Source organism: Callionymus lyra, chromosome 16 (assembly GCF_982586985.1).
Source record: "Callionymus lyra chromosome 16, fCalLyr1.hap1.1, whole genome shotgun sequence".
NCBI lineage: Eukaryota > Metazoa > Chordata > Actinopteri > Syngnathiformes > Callionymidae > Callionymus > Callionymus lyra.
Window position 1 is genome coordinate 24,954,846 of NC_141833.1, and position 20,284 is coordinate 24,975,129.

At 45.3% G+C, this 20,284-nt stretch overlaps 1 protein-coding gene across 1 annotated transcript in view; it reads right to left on the reverse strand.

Annotated features, from left to right (window-relative positions):
* The window catches only part of LOC148064260 (voltage-dependent R-type calcium channel subunit alpha-1E-like), a 64,500-nt gene that overhangs the window by 18,587 nt on the left and 25,629 nt on the right, over positions 1-20,284 (reverse strand). Inside the window, exons 2-9 of the mRNA XM_087810385.1 lie at positions 12,617-12,684; positions 12,470-12,537; positions 9,032-9,784; positions 8,563-8,753; positions 7,845-7,956; positions 4,249-4,378; positions 3,159-3,218; positions 2,989-3,095 (exon numbers count right to left, since the gene is read on the reverse strand). Coding sequence (XP_087666511.1) covers positions 2,989-3,095; positions 3,159-3,218; positions 4,249-4,378; positions 7,845-7,956; positions 8,563-8,753; positions 9,032-9,784; positions 12,470-12,537; positions 12,617-12,684 — 1,489 coding nt within the window. The remainder of the gene's footprint in view (positions 1-2,988; positions 3,096-3,158; positions 3,219-4,248; positions 4,379-7,844; positions 7,957-8,562; positions 8,754-9,031; positions 9,785-12,469; positions 12,538-12,616; positions 12,685-20,284) is intronic.

The following is a 20,284-nucleotide window of genomic DNA, read 5'->3' on the forward strand; positions in this document are numbered from 1 at the left end:
TCATGATGTTGTGAGTCGGTTGTGTCATGATGTTGTGAGTTGGTTGTGTCATGATGTTGTGAGTCAGTTGTGTCATGATGTTGTGAATCAGTTGTGTCATGATGTTGTGAATCGGTTGTGTCATGATGTTGTGAGTCGGTTGTGTCATGATGTTGTGAGTTGGTTGTGTCATGATGTTGTGAGTCAGTTGTGTCATGATGTTGTGAATCAGTTGTGTCATGATGTTGTGAATCGGTTGTGCCATGATGTTGTGAGTTGGTTGTGTCATGATGTTGTGAGTCGGTTGTGTCATGATGTTGTGAGTTGGTTGTGTCATGATGTTGTGAGTCGGTTGTGTCATGATGTTGTGAGTCGGTTGTGTCATGATGTTGTGAGTTGGTTGTGTCATGATGTTGAGAATCAGTTGTGTCATGATGTTGTGAGTCGGTTGTGTCATGATGTTGTGAATCTCTAGTGTCATGATGTTGTGAGTCGGTTGTGTGATGATGTTGTGAGCTCGGTTGTGTCATGATGTTGTGAGTCGGTTGTGTCATGATGTTGTGAGTTGGTTGTATCATGATGTTGTGAGTCGGTTGTGTCATGATGTTATGAGTCGGTTGTATCATGATGTTGTGAGTCGGTTGTGTCATGATGCTGTGAGTTGGTTGTATCATGATGTTGTGAGTCGGTTGTGTCATGATGTTGTGAGTTGGTTGTATCATGATGTTGTGAGTCGGTTGTGTCATGATGTTATGAGTCGGTTGTGTCATGATGTTGTGAGTCGGTTGTGTCATGATGTTGTGAGTTGGTTGTATCATGATGTTGTGAGTCGGTTGTGTCATGATGTTGTGAGTCGGTTGTGTCATGATGTTGTGAGTTGGTTGTATCATGATGTTGTGAGTCGGTTGTGTCATGATGTTATGAGTCGGTTGTATCATGATGTTGTGAGTCGGTTGTGTCATGATGCTGTGAGTTGGTTGTGTCATGATGTTGTGAATCTCTAGTGTCATGATGTTGTGAGTCAGTTGTGTCATGATGTTGTGAATCATGTGTGATGATGTTGTGAGTTCGGTTGTGTCATGATGTTGTGAGTCGGTTGTGTCATGATTTTGTGAGTCGGTTGTGTCATGATGTTGTGAGTCGGTTGTGTCATGATGTTGTGAGTTGGTTGTATCATGATGTTGTGAGTCGGTTGTGTCATGATGTTATGAGTCGGTTGTATCATGATGTTGTGAGTCGGTTGTGTCATGATGCTGTGAGTTGGTTGTGTCATGATGTTGTGAATCTCTAGTGTCATGATGTTGTGAGTCAGTTGTGTCATGATGTTGTGAATCATGTGTGATGATGTTGTGAGTTCGGTTGTGTCATGATGTTGTGAGTCGGTTGTGTCATGATGTTGTGAGTCGGTTGTGTCATGATGTTGTGAGTTGGTTGTATCATGATGTTGTGAGTTGGTTGTGTCATGATGTTATGAGTCGGTTGTGTCATGATGTTGTGAGTCGGTTGTGTCATGATGTTGTGAGTTGGTTGTATCATGATGTTGTGAGTCGGTTGTGTCATGATGTTATGAGTCGGTTGTGTCATGATGTTGTGAGTCGGTTGTGTCATGATGTTGTGAGTCGTTGTGTCATGATGTTGTGAGTCGGTTGTGTCATGATGTTATGAGTCGGTTGTATCATGATGTTGTGAGTCGGTTGTGTCATGATGTTGTGAGTCGGTTGTGTCATGATGTTGTGAGTTGGTTGTATCATGATGTTGTGAGTCGGTTGTGTCATGATGTTATGAGTCGGTTGTATCATGATGTTATGAGTCGGTTGTATCATGATGTTGTGAGTTGGTTGTGTCATGATGTTATGAGTCGGTTGTATCATGATGTTGTGAGTCGGTTGTGTCATGATGTTATGAGTCGGTTGTATCATGATGTTGTGAGTCGGTTGTGTCATGATGTTATGAGTCGGTTGTATCATGATGTTGTGAGTCGGTTGTGTCATGATGTTGTGAGTCGGTTGTGTCATGATGTTGTGAGTTGGTTGTGTCATGATGTTATGAGTCGGTTGTATCATGAGGTTGTGAGTCGGTTGTGTCATGATGTTGTGAGTCGGTTGTGTCATGATGTTGTGAGTTGGTTGTATCATGATGTTGTGAATCATGTGTGATGATGTTGTGAGTTCGGTTGTGTCATGATGTTGTGAGTCGGTTGTGTCATGATGTTGTGAATCATGTGTGATGATGTTGTGAGTTCGGTTGTGTCATGATGTTGTGAGTCGGTTGTGTCATGATGTTGTGAATCATGTGTGATGATGTTGTGAGTTCGGTTGTGTCATGATGTTGTGAGTCAGTTGTGTCATGATGTTGTGAATCATGTGTGATGATGTTGTGAGTTCGGTTGTGTCATGATGTTGTGAGTCAGTTGTGTCATGATGTTGTGAATCTCTAGTGTCATGATGTTGTGAGTTGGTTGTGTCATGATGTTGTGAATCATGTGTGATGATGTTGTGAGTTCGGTTGTGTCATGATGTTGTGAGTCAGTTGTGTCATGATGTTGTGAATCTCTAGTGTCATGATGTTGTGAGTCAGTTGTGTCATGATGTTGTGAATCATGTGTGATGATGTTGTGAGTTCGGTTGTGTCATGATGTTGTGAGTCAGTTGTGTCATGATGTTGTGAATCATGTGTGATGATGTTGTGAGTTCGGTTGTGTCATGATGTTGTGAGTCGGTTGTGTCATGATGTTGTGAGTCGGTTGATTCATGATGTTGTGAGTCGGTTGTGTCATGATGTTGTGAGTCGGTTGTGTCATGATGTTGTGAGTCATTTGTGTCATGATGTTGTGAGTTGGTTGTGTCATGATGTTGTGAGTCGGTTGTGTCATGATGTTGTGAGTTGGTTGTGTCATGATGTTGTGAGTCGGTTGGGTCATGATGTTGTGAGTCGGTGGTGTCATGATGTTGTGAGTCATTTGTGTCATGATGTTGTGAGTCGGTTGATTCATGACGTTGTGTGACTCACGTCAAGGCGAAGGCGATCAAGGCTCCGACGACCACGATGAAGTCCAGGATGTTCCACATGTCCCTGAAATACGCTCCGTCATGGAGGATCAAACCCTGATCGATCATCTGAGGACGAGTGACGTCAGCGAACGTCAGCGAACGTCAGCGAAGGAAGAATCAAGATCTTACTTTGATGATCATTTCGAACGTGAAAACTCCAGTGAAGACGTAGTCAAAGTATCGAAGAACCTGCGAGTACAAGATACATTCGTCAATAACAATACTTTTATTATTCTTTAGCAAGGATGCTAATCCAGGGATGCTAATGCACGGATGCTAATCAAGGGATGCTAATGCAGGGATGCTAATCTAGGGATGCTAATGCAAGGATGCTAATGCAGGGATGCTAATGCGGGGATGCTAATTCAGAGATGCTGATGCAGGGATGCTAATCCAGGGATGCTAATGCAGGGATGCTAATCCAGATATGCTAATGCAGGGATGCTAATGCAGGGATGCTAATGGGGGGATGCTAATGCAGGGATGCTAATCTAGGGATGCTAATGCAAGGATGCTAATGCAAGGATGCTAATGCAGGGATGCTAATGCGGGGATGCTAATTCAGAGATGCTGATGCAGGGATGCTAATCCAGGGATGCTAATGCAGGGATGCTAATCCAGATATGCTAATGCAGGGATGCTAATGCAGGGATGCTAATGGGGGGATGCTAATGCAGGGATGCTAATCCAGGGATGCTAATGCAGGGATGCTAATCCAGGGATGCTAATGCAGGGATGCTAATGGGGGGGTGCTAATGCGGGGATGCTAATGCAAGGATGCTAATGCAGGGATGCAAATCCAGGGATGCTAATGCAGGGATGCTAATGGAGGGATGCTAATGCACGGATGCTAATGCAGGGATGCTAATGGGGGGATGCTAATGCACGGATGCTAATGCACGGATTCTAATGCTAACTACAGCTAACAGGTGAGTTTTAATAGTTTTGCTGTTTAACTTTGAACAAATATCTATATCAATGTTTGACTATTGTGTGTGTGTTAATATGTGTGTAAGGGTGTGTGTATATGTATATGTGTGTGTACAGGTGTGTATGTGTGTTTATATGTATGTGTGTTTGTGTCGTTGATCAATGACTCAGTTTTTTATAATAATCTTGTCGATCAATTATATGTTTAGTAATAAACTGGATTAAAAAGCGACAAAATCATATGAATCATGGAGTAAATATTTGGTTGAACATCGTTGACGTTCCTCACCTTGTTCCTCTCAGAGTTGGCGCTCACGGGGTCTTCTGCGGCGAGAGCGATGCTGCTCGCCACGATCACCAGCAGGATGGTCATCTCGAAGTAGCGAAGGTTGACCACGTAGTGACAGATCCTCCTGATGCTGTGAAGAACCGACCGTGAGTCGAGTGAAGGTCGTGACGCGTCGGTCGAGTGAAGGTCGTGACTCGTCGGTCGAGTGAAGGTCGTGACTCGTCGGTCGAGTGAAGGTCGTGACTCGTCGGTCGTGACTCGTCGGTGGAGTGAAGGTCGTGACTCGTCGGTCGAGTGAAGGTCGTGACTCGTCGGTCGAGTGAAGGTCGTGACTCGTCGGTCGAGTGAAGGTCGTGACTCGTTGGTCGAGTGAAGGTCGTGACTCGTCGGTCGAGTGAAGGTCGTGACTCGTCGGTCGTGACTTGTCGGTCGAGTGAAGGTCGTGACTCGTCGGTCGTGACTTGTCGGTCGAGTGAAGGTCGTGACTCGTTGGTCGTGAATCGTCGGTCGAGTGAAGGTCGTGACTCGTTGGTCGTGAATCGTCGGTCGAGTGAAGGTCGTGGCTCGTCGGTCGAGTGAAGGTCGTGACTCGTCGGTCGAGTGAAGGTCGTGACTCGTCGGTCGTGACTTGTTGGTCGAGTGAAGGTCGTGACTCGTTGGTCGTGAATCGTCGGTCGAGTGAAGGTCGTGACTCGTTGGTCGTGAATCGTCGGTCGAGTGAAGGTCGTGACTCGTCGGTCGAGTGAAGGTCGTGACTCGTCGGTCGAGTGAAGGTCGTGACTCGTCGGTCGAGTGAAGGTCGTGACTCGTCGGTCGTGACTTGTCGGTCGAGTGAAGGTCGTGACTCGTCGGTCGTGACTTGTCGGTCGAGTGAAGGTCGTGACTCGTTGGTCGTGAATCGTCGGTCGAGTGAAGGTCGTGACTCGTTGGTCGTGAATCGTCGGTCGAGTGAAGGTCGTGGCTCGTCGGTCGAGTGAAGGTCGTGACTCGTCGGTCGAGTGAAGGTCGTGACTCGTCGGTCGAGCGAAGGTCGTGACTCGTCGGTCGAGTGAAGGTCGTGACTCGTCGGTCGTGACTTGTCGGTCGAGTGAAGGTCGTGACTCGTTGGTCGTGAATCGTCGGTCGAGTGAAGGTCGTGACTCGTTGGTCGTGAATCGTCGGTCGAGTGAAGGTCGTGACTCGTCGGTCGAGTGAAGGTCGTGACTCGTTGGTCGAGTGAAGGTCGTGACTCGTCGGTCGAGTGAAGGTCGTGACTCGTCGGTCGTGACTTGTCGGTCGAGTGAAGGTCGTGACTCGTCGGTCGTGACTTGTCGGTCGAGTGAAGGTCGTGACTCGTTGGTCGTGAATCGTCGGTCGAGTGAAGGTCGTGGCTCGTCGGTCGAGTGAAGGTCGTGACTCGTCGGTCGAGTGAAGGTCGTGACTCGTCGGTCGACTGAAGGTCGTGACTCGTCGGTCGAGCGAAGGTCGTGACTCGTCGGTCGAGTGAAGGTCGTGACTCGTCGGTCGTGACTTGTCGGTCGAGTGAAGGTCTTGACTCGTCGGTCGAGTGAAGGTCGTGACTCGTCGGTCGTGACTCGTCGGTCGTGACTCGTCGGTCGTGACTCGTCGGTCGTGACTCGTCGGTCGTGACTCGTCGGTCGTGACTCGTCGGTCGTGACTCGTCGGTCGTGACTCGTCGGTTGAGTGAAGGTCGTGACTCGTCAGTCGAGTGAAGGTCGTGACTCGTCGGTCGAGTGAAGGTCGTGACTCGTCGGTCGAGTGAAGGTCGTGACTCGTCGGTCGAGTGAAGGTCGTGACTCGTCGGTCGAGTGAAGGTCGTGACTCGTCGGTCGTGACTTGTCGGTCGAGTGAAGGTCGTGACTCGTCGGTCGAGTGAAGGTCGTGACTCGTCGGTCGAGTGAAGGTCGTGACTCGTCGGTCGTGACTTGTCGGTCGAGTGAAGGTCGTGACTCGTCGGTCGTGAATCGTCGGTCGAGTGAAGATCGTGACTCGTCGGTCGAGCGAAGGTCGTGACTCGTCGGTCGAGTGAAGGTCGTGACTCGTCGGTCGTGACTCGTCGGTCGAGTGAAGGTCGTGACTCGTCGGTCGTGACTCGTCGGTCGAGTGAAGGTCGTGACTCGTCGGTCGTGAATCGTCGGTCGAGTGAAGATTGTGACTCGTCGTTCGAGCGAAGGTCGTGACTCGTCGGTCGAGTGAAGGTCGTGACTCGTCGGTCGTGAATCGTCGGTCGAGTGAAGATTGTGACTCGTCGGTCGAGCGAAGGTCGTGACTCGTCGGTCGAGCGAAGTTCGTGACTCGTCGGTCGAGCGAAGGTCGTGACTCGTCGGTCGAGTGAAGGTCGTGACTCGTCGGTCGAGTGAAGGTCGTGACTCGTCGGTCGAGTGAAGGTCGTGACTCGTCGGTCGAGTGAAGGTCGTGACTCGTCGGTCGAGCGAAGGTCGTGACTCGTCGGTCGAGCGAAGGTCGTGACTCGTCGGTCGAGCGAAGGTCGTGACTCTTCGGTCGAGTGAAGGTCGTGACTCGTCGGTCGAGTGAAGGTCGTGACTCGTCGGTCGAGTGAAGGTCGTGACTCGTCGGTCGTGACTTGTCGGTCGAGTGAAGGTCGTGACTCGTCGGTCGAGTGAAGATCGTGACTCGTCGGTCGAGCGAAGGTCGTGACTCATCGGTCGGGTGAAGGTCGTGACTCGTCGGTCGAGTGAAGGTCGTGACTCGTCGGTTGAGTGAAGGTCGTGACTCGTCGGTTGAGTGAAGGTCGTGACTCGTCGGTCGAGTGAAGGTCGTGACTCGTCGGTCGAGTGAAGGTCGTGACTCGTCGGTCGAGCGAAGGTCGTGACTCGTCGGTCGAGTGAAGGTCGTGACTCGTCGGTCGAGTGAAGGTCGTGACTCGTCGGTCGTGACTTGTCGGTCGAGTGAAGGTCGTGACTCGTCGGTCGAGTGAAGATCGTGACTCGTCGGTCGAGCGAAGGTCGTGACTCGTCGGTCGAGTGAAGGTCGTGACTCGTCGGTCGAGTGAAGGTCGTGACTCGTCGGTTGAGTGAAGGTCGTGACTCGTCGGTCGAGTGAAGGTCGTGACTCGTCGGTCGAGTGAAGGTCGTGACTCGTCGGTCGAGTGAAGGTCGTGACTCGTCGGTCGAGCGAAGGTCGTGACCCGTCGGTCGAGTGAAGGTCGTGAGTCGTCGGTCGAGTGAAGGTCGTGACTCGTCGGTCGAGCGAAGGTCGTGACTCGTCGGTCGAGTGAAGGTCGTGACTCGTCGGTCGAGTGAAGGGTCGTGACTCGTCGGTCGAGCGAAGGTCGTGACTCGTCGGTCGAGTGAAGGTCGTGACTCGTCGGTCGAGTGAAGGTCGTGACTCGTGAGTCGAGTGAAGGTCGTGACTCGTGAGTCGAGTGAAGGTCGTGACTCGTCGGTCGAGTGAAGGTCGTGACTCGTCGGTCAAGCGAAGGTCGTGACTCGTCGGTCGAGTGAAGGTCGTGACTCGTCGGTCGAGTGAAGGTCGTGACTCGTCGGTCGAGTGAAGGTCGTGACTCGTCGGTCGAGTGAAGGTCGTGACTCGTCGGTCGAGTGAAGGTCGTGACTCGTCGTGACTCGTGATCTTACGGGTTCGAGGCCTTGAAGATGAACATGCTGTCGGGAGCCACAGGTTTGGGAGGAACCGGAGGCTCCTCGTCCTCCCAGTCTTCTTCCTCGTCCTCCTCGCACATCTCCGTCCCTGTCAAGATGACTTGATGAAACCTTCACGTCTCACCTGAGGACGTCTCACCTGAGGACGTCTCACCTGAGGACGCCTCACCTGAGGACGCCTCACCTGAGGACGTCTCACCTGAGGACGCCTCACCTGTGGACGCCTCACCTGAGGACGCCTCACCTGAGGACGCCTCACCTGAGGATGTCTCACCTGAGGACGCCTCACCTGAGGACGCCTCACCTGAGGACGACTCACCTGAGGACGCCTCACCTGAGGACGACTCACCTGAGGACGTCTCACCTGAGGACGCCTCACCTGAGGACGTCTCACCTGAGGACGACTCACCTGAGGACGCCTCACCTGAGGACGACTCACCTGAGGACGTCTCCCCTGAGGACGCCTCACCTGAGGACGTCTCACCTGAGGACGCCTCACCTGAGGACGTCTCACCTGAGGACGCCTCACCTGAGGACGCCTCACCTGAGGACGCCTCACCTGAGGACGCCTCACCTGAGGACGTCTCACCTGAGGACGCCTCACCTGAGGACGTCTCACCTGAGGACGTCTCACCTGAGGACGCCTCACCTGAGGACGCCTCACCTGAGGACGCCTCACTTGAGGACGACTCACCTGTCATGGGCTTCATCTCCAGCAGCGTCTGCGCCGACAGCTCCAGACCTGCTTCCACGGAGCTTCTGTCGCGAACAGATCCCGGTCGTTTGTCCAGAAGTCGAACAGTCGAGTCCGTCGCCTCTGAAGTCTCCAGACGGACCGAACCCAGAACCTGCTCGCACTGAGGCGGGTCTGGGATGTCACGCATTCTGACGCAGGGAACCAAACGTTAGTCTAAAAGTGCCTCTGCCAAGGAGATGATGTGTTTATGAAGGCCATGCAGCAACATCATGAGTTAATGCTGATGTTTTTCATCTGGATCCACTACTCTTTTGAAGGTTCCATCTGTGTGTTGTTCTATGAAACTACCTGGTTTTACTCAAAGGCTCAAAAGAGAATCTCTTGGATATTAATGTTGGTGAACTATGGATGTGAAGGACCTGCTTGGGGGAGGTCTTCACTCGCTCAGATCACTTGTGTTCCTCACCTGCTGCAGTCTTCTCCAACATCTGCGTAGGGGTTGGCGATACAGGTTCCCGGGTCATCCTGACCCCCATCAGCGCCTCCCCCCGTCCTCTCCCCCCCTTCGTCCCCCTCTTCCCCCTCATCCAGGATCTTCTTCTCCTGGCTCAGAGACCTCCTGATGGGCGGGACCTCGTAAGGTGCCTTGGTGCAGTCCAGACTCTTGGCTTCCGACCGGGCCTCGCGGTGCCGGTGCCGCCGGTGCCGGGCCCCTTCCTCCGGACCCTGGTTGGGCCTGAATTTGCGGGCCATCCTGTGCCGGCCCCCCCCGGCGGTCCTGTGGTTAGAGACCGTGGACCGGTCCTCGGGCTGAGGCTCCGAGGACGGAGGCTCCGGGATGGGGATGGACACGGACATGGGGGGCTCCGGGAGAGGCATTCCCACCGACATGGGGGACTCGGGCAGGTGGGCCGGGCTGGTCCCCGGGGACAGAGCGGACTTGTTGTGAGGGACGGCGGGAGTTTCTGCCGTGTCGTCGGCGGGGCTGTTGACCAGCTCCTCCCTGCTCGCCATCTGCCGGCGCCGCCTCAGCTGGTTGGCTCGCTGCTCCCACACCGACATGTTGACCTTCCTGCGCCGCTCGCGCCGGTTGGCGAAGGCGTTGGATCCGTTGAGCGGCTGCTCGTCGGCGGCGCCAACGCCTTCCATCTCGTCCGGGAAGTTGGGTCGCCCTCTGTGAATGGCTCGCTTCCTGTACAGGTACGGACGCCGCCTCCCGCTGCGGACAGACGCAGGATCACGGCCGCACGACGCCTCCGCGACAGTCGGACATTTTGAAAAACTTATACCACGGTTTTCACGGGTTTGTGGAGTTTTGCCGGTTTTTTTACTTCAACTTTAAGATTATATTTTTCAAAATGTCAAACACGTTGAAAGACAAAAACACATCCATGTTCATATCAAAAATGCAAAAGTAAATTTCAAACTCAAACCTACAAGAAAAGAACCTTTTCTGCGACTCAAGAACCAGTAAAAGAAAAGTCCGGAGGAATTGAAAAGACAAGATGCATCCAAACATAAAGGTCAGGAAAGAGACAGGAAGAGACTCACGACCACAGAAAGTGCAGGAGTGTGCGTCAGAAAACACGTGATCTTCACACAAACGCATCCAGTTTTACTTACTGTTGCTCAGATTCTTTAGTGGTCCACGAAACCAATGAGTGAACGAGACGTTAGTGTCAAACAAACATGTGACACTGACCAAGTGAGATGATTGGTCAGTGTCACTGAACATCCAGAGAACGAGACAACTGTGATGGAGAAAATCATCAGTTCATTGACAGAACATTGAAATATGTAAGAGACGGATGAAGGCAGATGTTCCTGGACCTGAGTTACCTTTATATAAAACTATATATATATATATACATACATATACCTACCTTTGGAAATAACTACAGTGTAGTGAAGAAATGAAACATTTGTCTAAAAACTATCTAAAAATATTCCTTGCTACTTCCTGATAGTTTCCTTTCTACTTCCTGATATCTTTCTTCATTCTTCCTGATATCTTCCTTCCTACTTCCTGATATCTTCCTTGCTACTTCCTGATAGCTTCCTTTCTACTTCCTGATATCTTCCTTGCTACTTCCTGATAGCTTCCTTTCTACTTCCTGATATCTTTCTTCATTCTTCCTGATATCTTCCTTGCTACTTCCTGATATCTTCCTTCCTACATCCTGATATCTTCCTTCCTACTTCCTGATATCTTCCTTCCTACATCCTGATATCTTCCTTGCTACTTCCTGATATCTTCCTTCCTACTTCCTGATATCTTCCTTCCTACATCCTGATATCTTCCTTGCTACTCCCTGATATCTTCCTTGCTACTTCCTGATAGCTTCCTTCCTACTTCCTGGAATCGTTCTTCGTTCTTCCTGATATCTTCCTTCCTACTTCCTGATATCTTCCTTCCTACATCCTGATATCTTCCTTGCTACTCCCTGATATCTTCCTTGCTACTTCCTGATAGCTTCCTTCCTACTTCCTGATATCTTTCTTCATTCTTCCTGATATCTTCCTTGCTACTTCCTGATATCTTCCTTGCTACTTCCTGATAGCTTCCTTTCTACTTCCTGATATCTTTCTTCATTCTTCCTGATATCTTCCTTGCTACTTCCTGATATCTTCCTTCCTACTTCCTGATATCTTCCTTGCTACTTCCTGATATCTTCCTTGCTACTTCCTGATATCTTCCTTGCTACTTCCTGATAGCTTCCTTTCTACTTCCTGATATCTTTCTTCATTCTTCCTGATATCTTCCTTCCTACTTCCTGATATCTTCCTTCCTACTTCCTGATATCTTCCTTGCTACTTCCTGATATCTTCCTTGCTACTTCCTGATATCTTCCTTGCTACTTCCTGATAGCTTCCTTTCTACTTCCTGATATCTTTCTTCATTCTTCCTGATATCTTCCTTGCTACTTCCTGATAGCTTCCTTCCTACTTCCTGAAATCGTTCTTCGTTCTTCCTGATATCTTCCTTCCTACTTCCTGATATCTTCCTTCCTACATCCTGATATCTTCCTTGCTACTTCCTGATATCTTCCTTGCTACTTCCTGATAGCTTCCTTCCTACTTCCTGATATCGTTCTTCATTCTTCCTGATATCTTCCTTCCTACTTCCTGATATCTTCCTTCCTACTTCCTGATATGTTCCTTCCTACATCCTGATATCTTCCTTGCTACTTCCTGATATCTTCCTTGCTACTTCCTGATATCTTTCTTCATTCTTCCTGATATCTTCCTTCCTACTTCCTGATATCTTCCTTCCTACATCCTGATATCTTCCTTGCTACTTCCTGATATCTTCCTTGCTACTTCCTGATATCTTTCTTCGTTCTTCCTGATATCTTCCTTCCTACTTCCTGATATCTTCTTTCCTACTTCCTGATATCTTCCTTCCTACTTCCTGATATCTTCTTTCCTACTTCCTGATATCTTCCTGGTTCAGAACAAGTATTACAACAGTTCAAGTCCTCGAGCGTAGCAAAGGCTCGAGGACTTGAACTGTTGTCTTTTGTCTTTTCTGGAAACATTTGGACACAAAGGTAAGCGTCCACTAACGTTCAAACGTAGCATCACCTGATCAGACTCAACATCCACATCTGGATCAGAGACGTTTGTGTTGAGGTCTTTCCAACCATGGCTCAGTGAAGTGTGTCTTCTCCCGGAGGAAGAATCCCTGAATCACTTCTAGAATCTCCTGACATGAGCTGACATCGTTCACCAGGTCGTTCTGAGGACGAACGCTCTCCCGTCGACAAACCAGATTATGAAGACAAAACGATCTTCGTTGATGTCAGACGTCGAACCTACTTCCAACTTTCTCTCTCGCTATATTTGATTTGATAGTTTAAACACATTCTAGTTCCTTCCTTCATGTCCTGACAGAAGAACTTACTCAGATATCAATCCGTCTCTTCCTCTCGCGTATCGCTGGTTGAAGAATTCTTCCTCCTCCTCCTCGTCCTGGACGAGGTTCGAGGTCAGATCACAGTGAAGCACGTTTACATCCATATAGTGAATACAAGACGAAAGAAAGACGCACCTTTGTAAGTTCCTGAGCGTTGGCAAGATTGTCCACAGCGATGGCCAAGAAGACGTTGAGAAGAGTGTCTGTCGTGAAGGTTCAGGGAAAGTCTTTATTCCTGTTTTTTATCTTTGTTTATCCTTTATTTACTTTAGCAGAAAACACTGTATCAACGCCGCACACATCCAGAGACACACAATCAGATACACACATCCAGAGACACACATCTAGAAACACACATCCAGAGACACACAATCAGATACACACATCCAGAGACACACAATCAGAGACACACATCCAGAGACACACAATCAGAGACACACATCCAGAGACACACAATCAGATACACACATCCAGAGACACACAATCAGAGACACACATCCAGAGACACACAATCAGAGACACACATCCAGAGACACACAATCAGAGACACACATCCAGAGACACACAATCAGAGACACACATCCAGAGACACACATCTAGAAACACACATCTAGAAACACACATCTAGAAACACACATCTAGAGACACACATCTAGAAACACACATCTAGAAACACACATCCAGAGACACACATCTAGAAACACACATCTAGAAACACACATCTAGAGACACACATCTAGAAACACACATCTAGAGACACACATCCAGAGACACACATCTAGAAACACACATCCAGAGACACACATCTAGAAACACACATCTAGAAACACACATCTAGAAACACACATCTAGAGACACACATCTAGAAACACACATCTAGAGACACACATCCAGAGACACACATCTAGAAACACACATCTAGAAACACACATCTAGAAACACACATCTAGAGACACACATCCAGAGACACACATCTAGAAACACACATCCAGAGACACACATCTAGAAACACACATCTAGAAACACACATCTAGAAACACACATTTAGAGACACACATCTAGAAACACACATCTAGAGACACACATCCAGAGACACACATCTAGAAACACACATCCAGAGACACACATCTAGAAACACACATCTAGAAACACACATCTAGAAACACACATTTAGAGACACACATCTAGAAACACACATCTAGAGACACACATCCAGAGACACACATCTAGAAGCACACATCTAGAAACACACATCTAGAAACACACATCTAGAGACACACATCCAGAGACACACATCTAGAAACACACATCCAGAGACACACATCTAGAAACACACATCTAGAAACACACATCTAGAGACACACATCCAGAGACACACATCTAGAAACACACATCTAGAAACACACATCTAGAGACACACATCCAGAGACACACATCTAGAAACACACATCCAGAGACACACATCTAGAAACACACATCTAGAAACATACATCTAGAAACACACATCTAGAGACACACATCTAGAAACACACATCCAGAGACACACATCTAGAAACACACATCTAGAGACACACAATCAGATACACACACCCAGAGACACACAATCAGAGACACACATCTAGAAACACACATCTAGAAACACACATCCAGAGACACACATCTAGAAAAACACATCCAGAGACACACATCTAGAGACACACATCTAGAAACACACATCTAGAAACACACATCTAGAAACACACATCCAGAGACACACATCTAGAAACACACATCCAGAGACACACATCTAGAAACACACATCCAGAGACACACATCTAGAAACACACATCCAGAGACACACATCCAGAGACACACATCTAGAAACACAAATCCAGAGACACACAATCAGAGACACACATCTAGAAACACACATCTAGAAACACACATCTAGAAACACACATCCAGAGACACACATCTAGAAACACACATCTAGAGACATACAATCAGAGACACACATCTAGAAACACACATCCAGAGACACACATCTAGAAAAACACATCTAGAGACACACATCTAGAAACACACATCTAGAAACACACATCTAGAAACACACATCCAGAGACACACATCTAGAAAAACACATCTAGAGACACACATCTAGAAACACACATCTAGAAACACACATCTAGAAACACACATCTAGAAACACACATCCAGAGACACACATCTAGAAACACACATCTAGAGACACACATCCAGAGACACACATCTAGAAACACACATCTAGAGACACACATCCAGAGACACACATCCAGAGACACACATCTAGAAACACACATCTAGAGACACACATCCAGAGACACACATCCAGAGACACACATCTAGAAACACACATCTAGAGACACACATCCAGAGACACACATCCAGAGACACACATCTAGAAACACACATCTAGAGACACACATCTAGAAACACACATCTAGAAACACACATCTAGAAACACACATCTAGAAACACACATCTAGAGACACACATCTAGAGACACACATCTAGAAACACACATCTAGAAACACACATCTAGAGACACACATCCAGAGACACACATCTAGAAACACACATCTAGAAACACACATCTAGAAACACACATCTAGAGACACACATCTAGAAACACACATCTAGAAACACACATCTAGAAACACACATCTAGAAACACACATCCAGAGACACACATCTAGAAACACACATCTAGAAACACACAGAAAGGTCAGAGTTGGGAGTTGAACCAACAACCTTCTTGCTGTGAGCTGATAGAACCACTGACCCTCGTGAACCTCGTTTATTATAAATGTGTAACTTTTTAAAACGTGTTTTTTGTTGAAGATGTTTTTCTTGTAGTGTAGTAACAAGTATACATGTGTAGTATTGTCCAGTACTTGACTCTGGTGTTGTGATAGTGTAGTAACAAGTATACATGTGTAGTATTGTCCAGTACTTGACTCTGGTGTTGTGATAGTATAGTAACAAGTATATATGTGTAGTATTGTCCAGTACTTGACTCTGGTGTTGTGATAGTATAGTAACAAGTATATATGTGTAGTATTGTCCAGTACTTGACTCTGGTGTTGTGATAGTGTAGTAACAAGTATATATGTGTAGTATTGTCCAGTACTTGACTCTGGTGTTGTGATAGTATAGTAACAAGTATATATGTGTAGTATTGTCCAGTACTTGACTCTGGTGTTGTGATAGTGTAGTAACAAGTATACATGTGTAGTATTGTCCAGTACTTGACTCTGGTGTTGTGATAGTGTAGTAACAAGTATACATGTGTAGTATTGTCCAGTACTTGACTCTGGTGTTGTGATAGTGTAGTAACAAGTATACATGTGTAGTATTGTCCAGTACTTGACTCTGGTGTTTTGATAGTGTAGTAACAAGTATACATGTGTAGTATTGTTGATTACTTGACTCTGGTGTTGTGATAGTGTAGTAACAAGTATACATGTGTAGTATTGTTGATTACTTGACTCTGGCGTTGTGATAGTGTAGTAACAAGTATACATGTGTAGTATTGTTGATTACTTGACTCTGGTGTTGTGATAGTGTAGTAACAAGTATACATGTGTAGTATTGTCCAGTACTTGACTCTGGTGTTTTGATAGTGTAGTAACAAGTATACATGTGTAGTATTGTCCAGTACTTGACTCTGGTGTTTTGATAGTGTAGTAACAAGTATACATGTGTAGTATTGTTGATTACTTGACTCTGGTGTTGTGATAGTGTAGTAACAAGTATACATGTGTAGTATTGTTGATTACTTGACTCTGGTGTTGTGATAGTGTAGTAACAAGTATACATGTGTAGTATTGTCCAGTACTTGACTCTGGTGTTTTGATAGTGTAGTAACAAGTATACATGTGTAGTATTGTCCAGTACTTGACTCTGGTGTTTTGATAGTGTAGTAACAAGTATACACGTGTAGTATTGTCCAGTACTTGACTCTGGTGTTTTGATAGTGTAGCAACAAGTATACATGTGTAGTATTGTTGATTACTTGACTCTGGTGTTGTGATAGTGTAGTAACAAGTATACATGTGTAGTATTGTTGATTACTTGACTCTGGTGTTGTGATAGTGTAGTAACAAGTATACATGTGTAGTATTGTCCAGTACTTGACTCTGGTGTTTTGATAGTGTAGTAACAAGTATACATGTGTAGTATTGTCCAGTACTTGACTCTGGTGTTTTGATAGTGTAGTAACAAGTATATATGTGTAGTATTGTCCAGTACTTGACTCTGGTGTTGTGATAGTGTAGTAATAAGTATATATGTGTAGTATTGTCCAGTACTTGACTCTGGTGTTGTGATAGTGTAGTAACAAGTATATATGTGTAGTATTGTCCAGTACTTGACTCTGGTGTTTTGATAGTGTAGTAACAAGTATACATGTGTAGTATTGTCCAGTACTTGACTCTGGTGTTTTGATAGTGTAGTAACAAGTATACATGTGTAGTATTGTCCAGTACTTGACTCTGGTGTTTTGATAGTGTAGTAACAAGTATACATGTGTAGTATTGTCCAGTACTTGACTCTGGTGTTTTGATAGTGTAGTAACAAGTATACATGTGTAGTATTGTCCAGTACTTGACTCTGGTGTTGTGATAGTGTAGTAACAAGTATATATGTGTAGTATTGTCCAGTACTTGACTCTGGTGTTTTGATAGTGTAGTAACAAGTATACATGTGTAGTATTGTCCAGTACTTGACTCTGGTGTTTTGATAGTGTAGTAACAAGTATATATGTGTAGTATTGTCCAGTACTTGACTCTGGTGTTTTGATAGTGTAGTAACAAGTATAGATGTGTAGTATTGTCCAGTACTTGACTCTGGTGTTGTGATAGTGTAGTAACAAAGGATACATGTGTAGTATTGTCCAGTACTTGACTCTGGTGTTGTGATAGTGTAGTAACAAGTATACATGTGTAGTATTGTCCAGTACTTGACTCTGGTGTTGTGATAGTGTAGTAACAAGTATACATGTGTAGTATTGTCCAGTACTTGACTCTGGTGTTTTGATAGTGTAGTAACAAGTATACATGTGTAGTATTGTTGATTACTTGACTCTGGTGTTGTGATAGTGTAGTAACAAGTATATATGTGTAGTATTGTCCAGTACTTGACTCTGGTGTTGTGATAGTGTAGTAACAAGTATATATGTGTAGTATTGTCCAGTACTTGACTCTGGTGTTGTGATAGTGTAGTAACAAGTATATATGTGTAGTATTGTCCAGTACTTGACTCTGGTGTTTTGATAGTGTAGTAACAAGTATACATGTGTAGTATTGTCCAGTACTTGACTCTGGTGTTTTGATAGTGTAGTAACAAGTATACATGTGTAGTATTGTCCAGTACTTGACTCTGGTGTTGTGATAGTGTAGTAACAAGTATACATGTGTAGTATTGTCCAGTACTTGACTCTGGTGTTTTGATAGTGTAGTAACAAGTATACATGTGTAGTATTGTCCAGTACTTGATTCTGGTGTTGTGATAGTGTAGTAACAAGTATATATGTGTAGTATTGTCCAGTACTTGACTCTGGTGTTTTGATAGTGTAGTAACAAGTATACATGTGTAGTATTGTCCAGTACTTGACTCTGGTGTTTTGATAGTGTAGTAACAAGTATATATGTGTAGTATTGTCCAGTACTTGACTCTGGTGTTGTGATAGTGTAGTAACAAGTATACATGTGTAGTATTGTCCAGTACTTGACTCTGGTGTTGTGATAGTGTAGTAACAAGTATACATGTGTAGTATTGTCCAGTACTTGACTCTGGTGTTTTGATAGTGTAGTAACAAGTATACATGTGTAGTATTGTCCAGTACTTGACTCTGGTGTTGTGATAGTGTAGTAACAAAGGATACATGTGTAGTATTGTCCAGTACTTGACTCTGGTGTTGTGATAGTGTAGTAACAAGTATACATGTGTAGTATTGTCCAGTACTTGACTCTGGTGTTGTGATAGTGTAGTAACAAGTATACATGTGTAGTATTGTCCAGTACTTGACTCTGGTGTTGTGATAGTGTAGTAACAAGTATACATGTGTAGTATTGTCCAGTACTTGACTCTGGTGTTGTGATAGTGTAGTAACAAGTATACATGTGTAGTATTGTCCAGTACTTGACTCTGGTGTTTTGATAGTGTAGTAACAAGTATACATGTGTAGTATTGTCCAGTACTTGACTCTGGTGTTGTGATAGTGTAGTAACAAAGGATACATGTGTAGTATTGTCCAGTACTTGACTCTGGTGTTGTGATAGTGTAGTAACAAGTATACATGTGTAGTATTGTCCAGTACTTGACTCTGGTGTTGTGATAGTGTAGTAACAAGTATACATGTGTAGTATTGTCCAGTACTTGACTCTGGTGTTGTGATAGTGTAGTAACAAGTATACATGTGTAGTATTGTCCAGTACTTGACTGTGGTGTTGTGATAGTGTAGTAACAAAGGATACATGTGTAGTATTGTCCAGTACTTGACTCTGGTGTTGTGATAGTGTAGTAACAAGTATACATGTGTAGTATTGTCCAGTACTTGACTCTGGTGTTGTGATAGTGTAGTAACAAGTATATATGTGTAGTATTGTCCAGTACTTGACTCTGGTGTTTTGATAGTGTAGTAACAAGTATATATGTGTAGTATTGTCCAGTACTTGACTCTGGTGTTTTGATAGTGTAGTAACAAGTATACATGTGTAGTATTGTCCAGTACTTGACTCTGGTGTTGTGATAGTGTAGTAACAAGTATACATGTGTAGTATTGTCCAGTACTTGACTCTGGTGTTTTGATAGTGTAGTAACAAGTATACATGTGTAGTATTGTTGATTACTTGACTCTGGTGTTGTGATAGTGTAGTAACAAGTATATATGTGTAGTATTGTCCAGTACTTGACTCTGGTGTTGTGATAGTGTAGTAACAAGTATATATGTGTAGTATTGTCCAGTACTTGACTCTGGTGTTGTGATAGTGTAGTAACAAGTATATATGTGTAGTATTGTCCAGTACTTGACTCTGGTGTTTTGATAGTGTAGTAACAAGTATACATGTGTAGTATTGTCCAGTACTTGACTCTGGTGTTTTGATAGTGTAGTAACAAGTATACATGTGTAGTATTGTCCAGTACTTGACTCTGGTGTTGTGATAGTGTAGTAACAAGTATACATGTGTAGTATTGTCCAGTACTTGACTCTGGTGTTTTGATAGTGTAGTAACAAGTATACATGTGTAGTATTGTCCAGTACTTGATTCTGGTGTTGTGATAGTGTAGTAACAAGTATATATGTGTAGTATTGTCCAGTACTTGACTCTGGTGTTTTGATAGTGTAGTAACAAGTATACATGTGTAGTATTGTCCAGTACTTGACTCTGGTGTTTTGATAGTGTAGTAACAAGTATATATGTGTAGTATTGTCCAGTACTTGACTCTGGTGTTGTGATAGTGTAGTAACAAGTATACATGTGTAGTATTGTCCAGTACTTGACTCTGGTGTTGTGATAGTGTAGTAACAAGTATACATGTGTAGTATTGTCCAGTACTTGACTCTGGTGTTTTGATAGTGTAGTAACAAGTATACATGTGTAGTATTGTCCAGTACTTGACTCTGGTGTTGTGATAGTGTAGTAACAAAGGATACATGTGTAGTATTGTCCAGTACTTGACTCTGGTGTTGTGATAGTGTAGTAACAAGTATACATGTGTAGTATTGTCCAGTACTTGACTCTGGTGTTGTGATAGTGTAGTAACAAGTATACATGTGTAGTA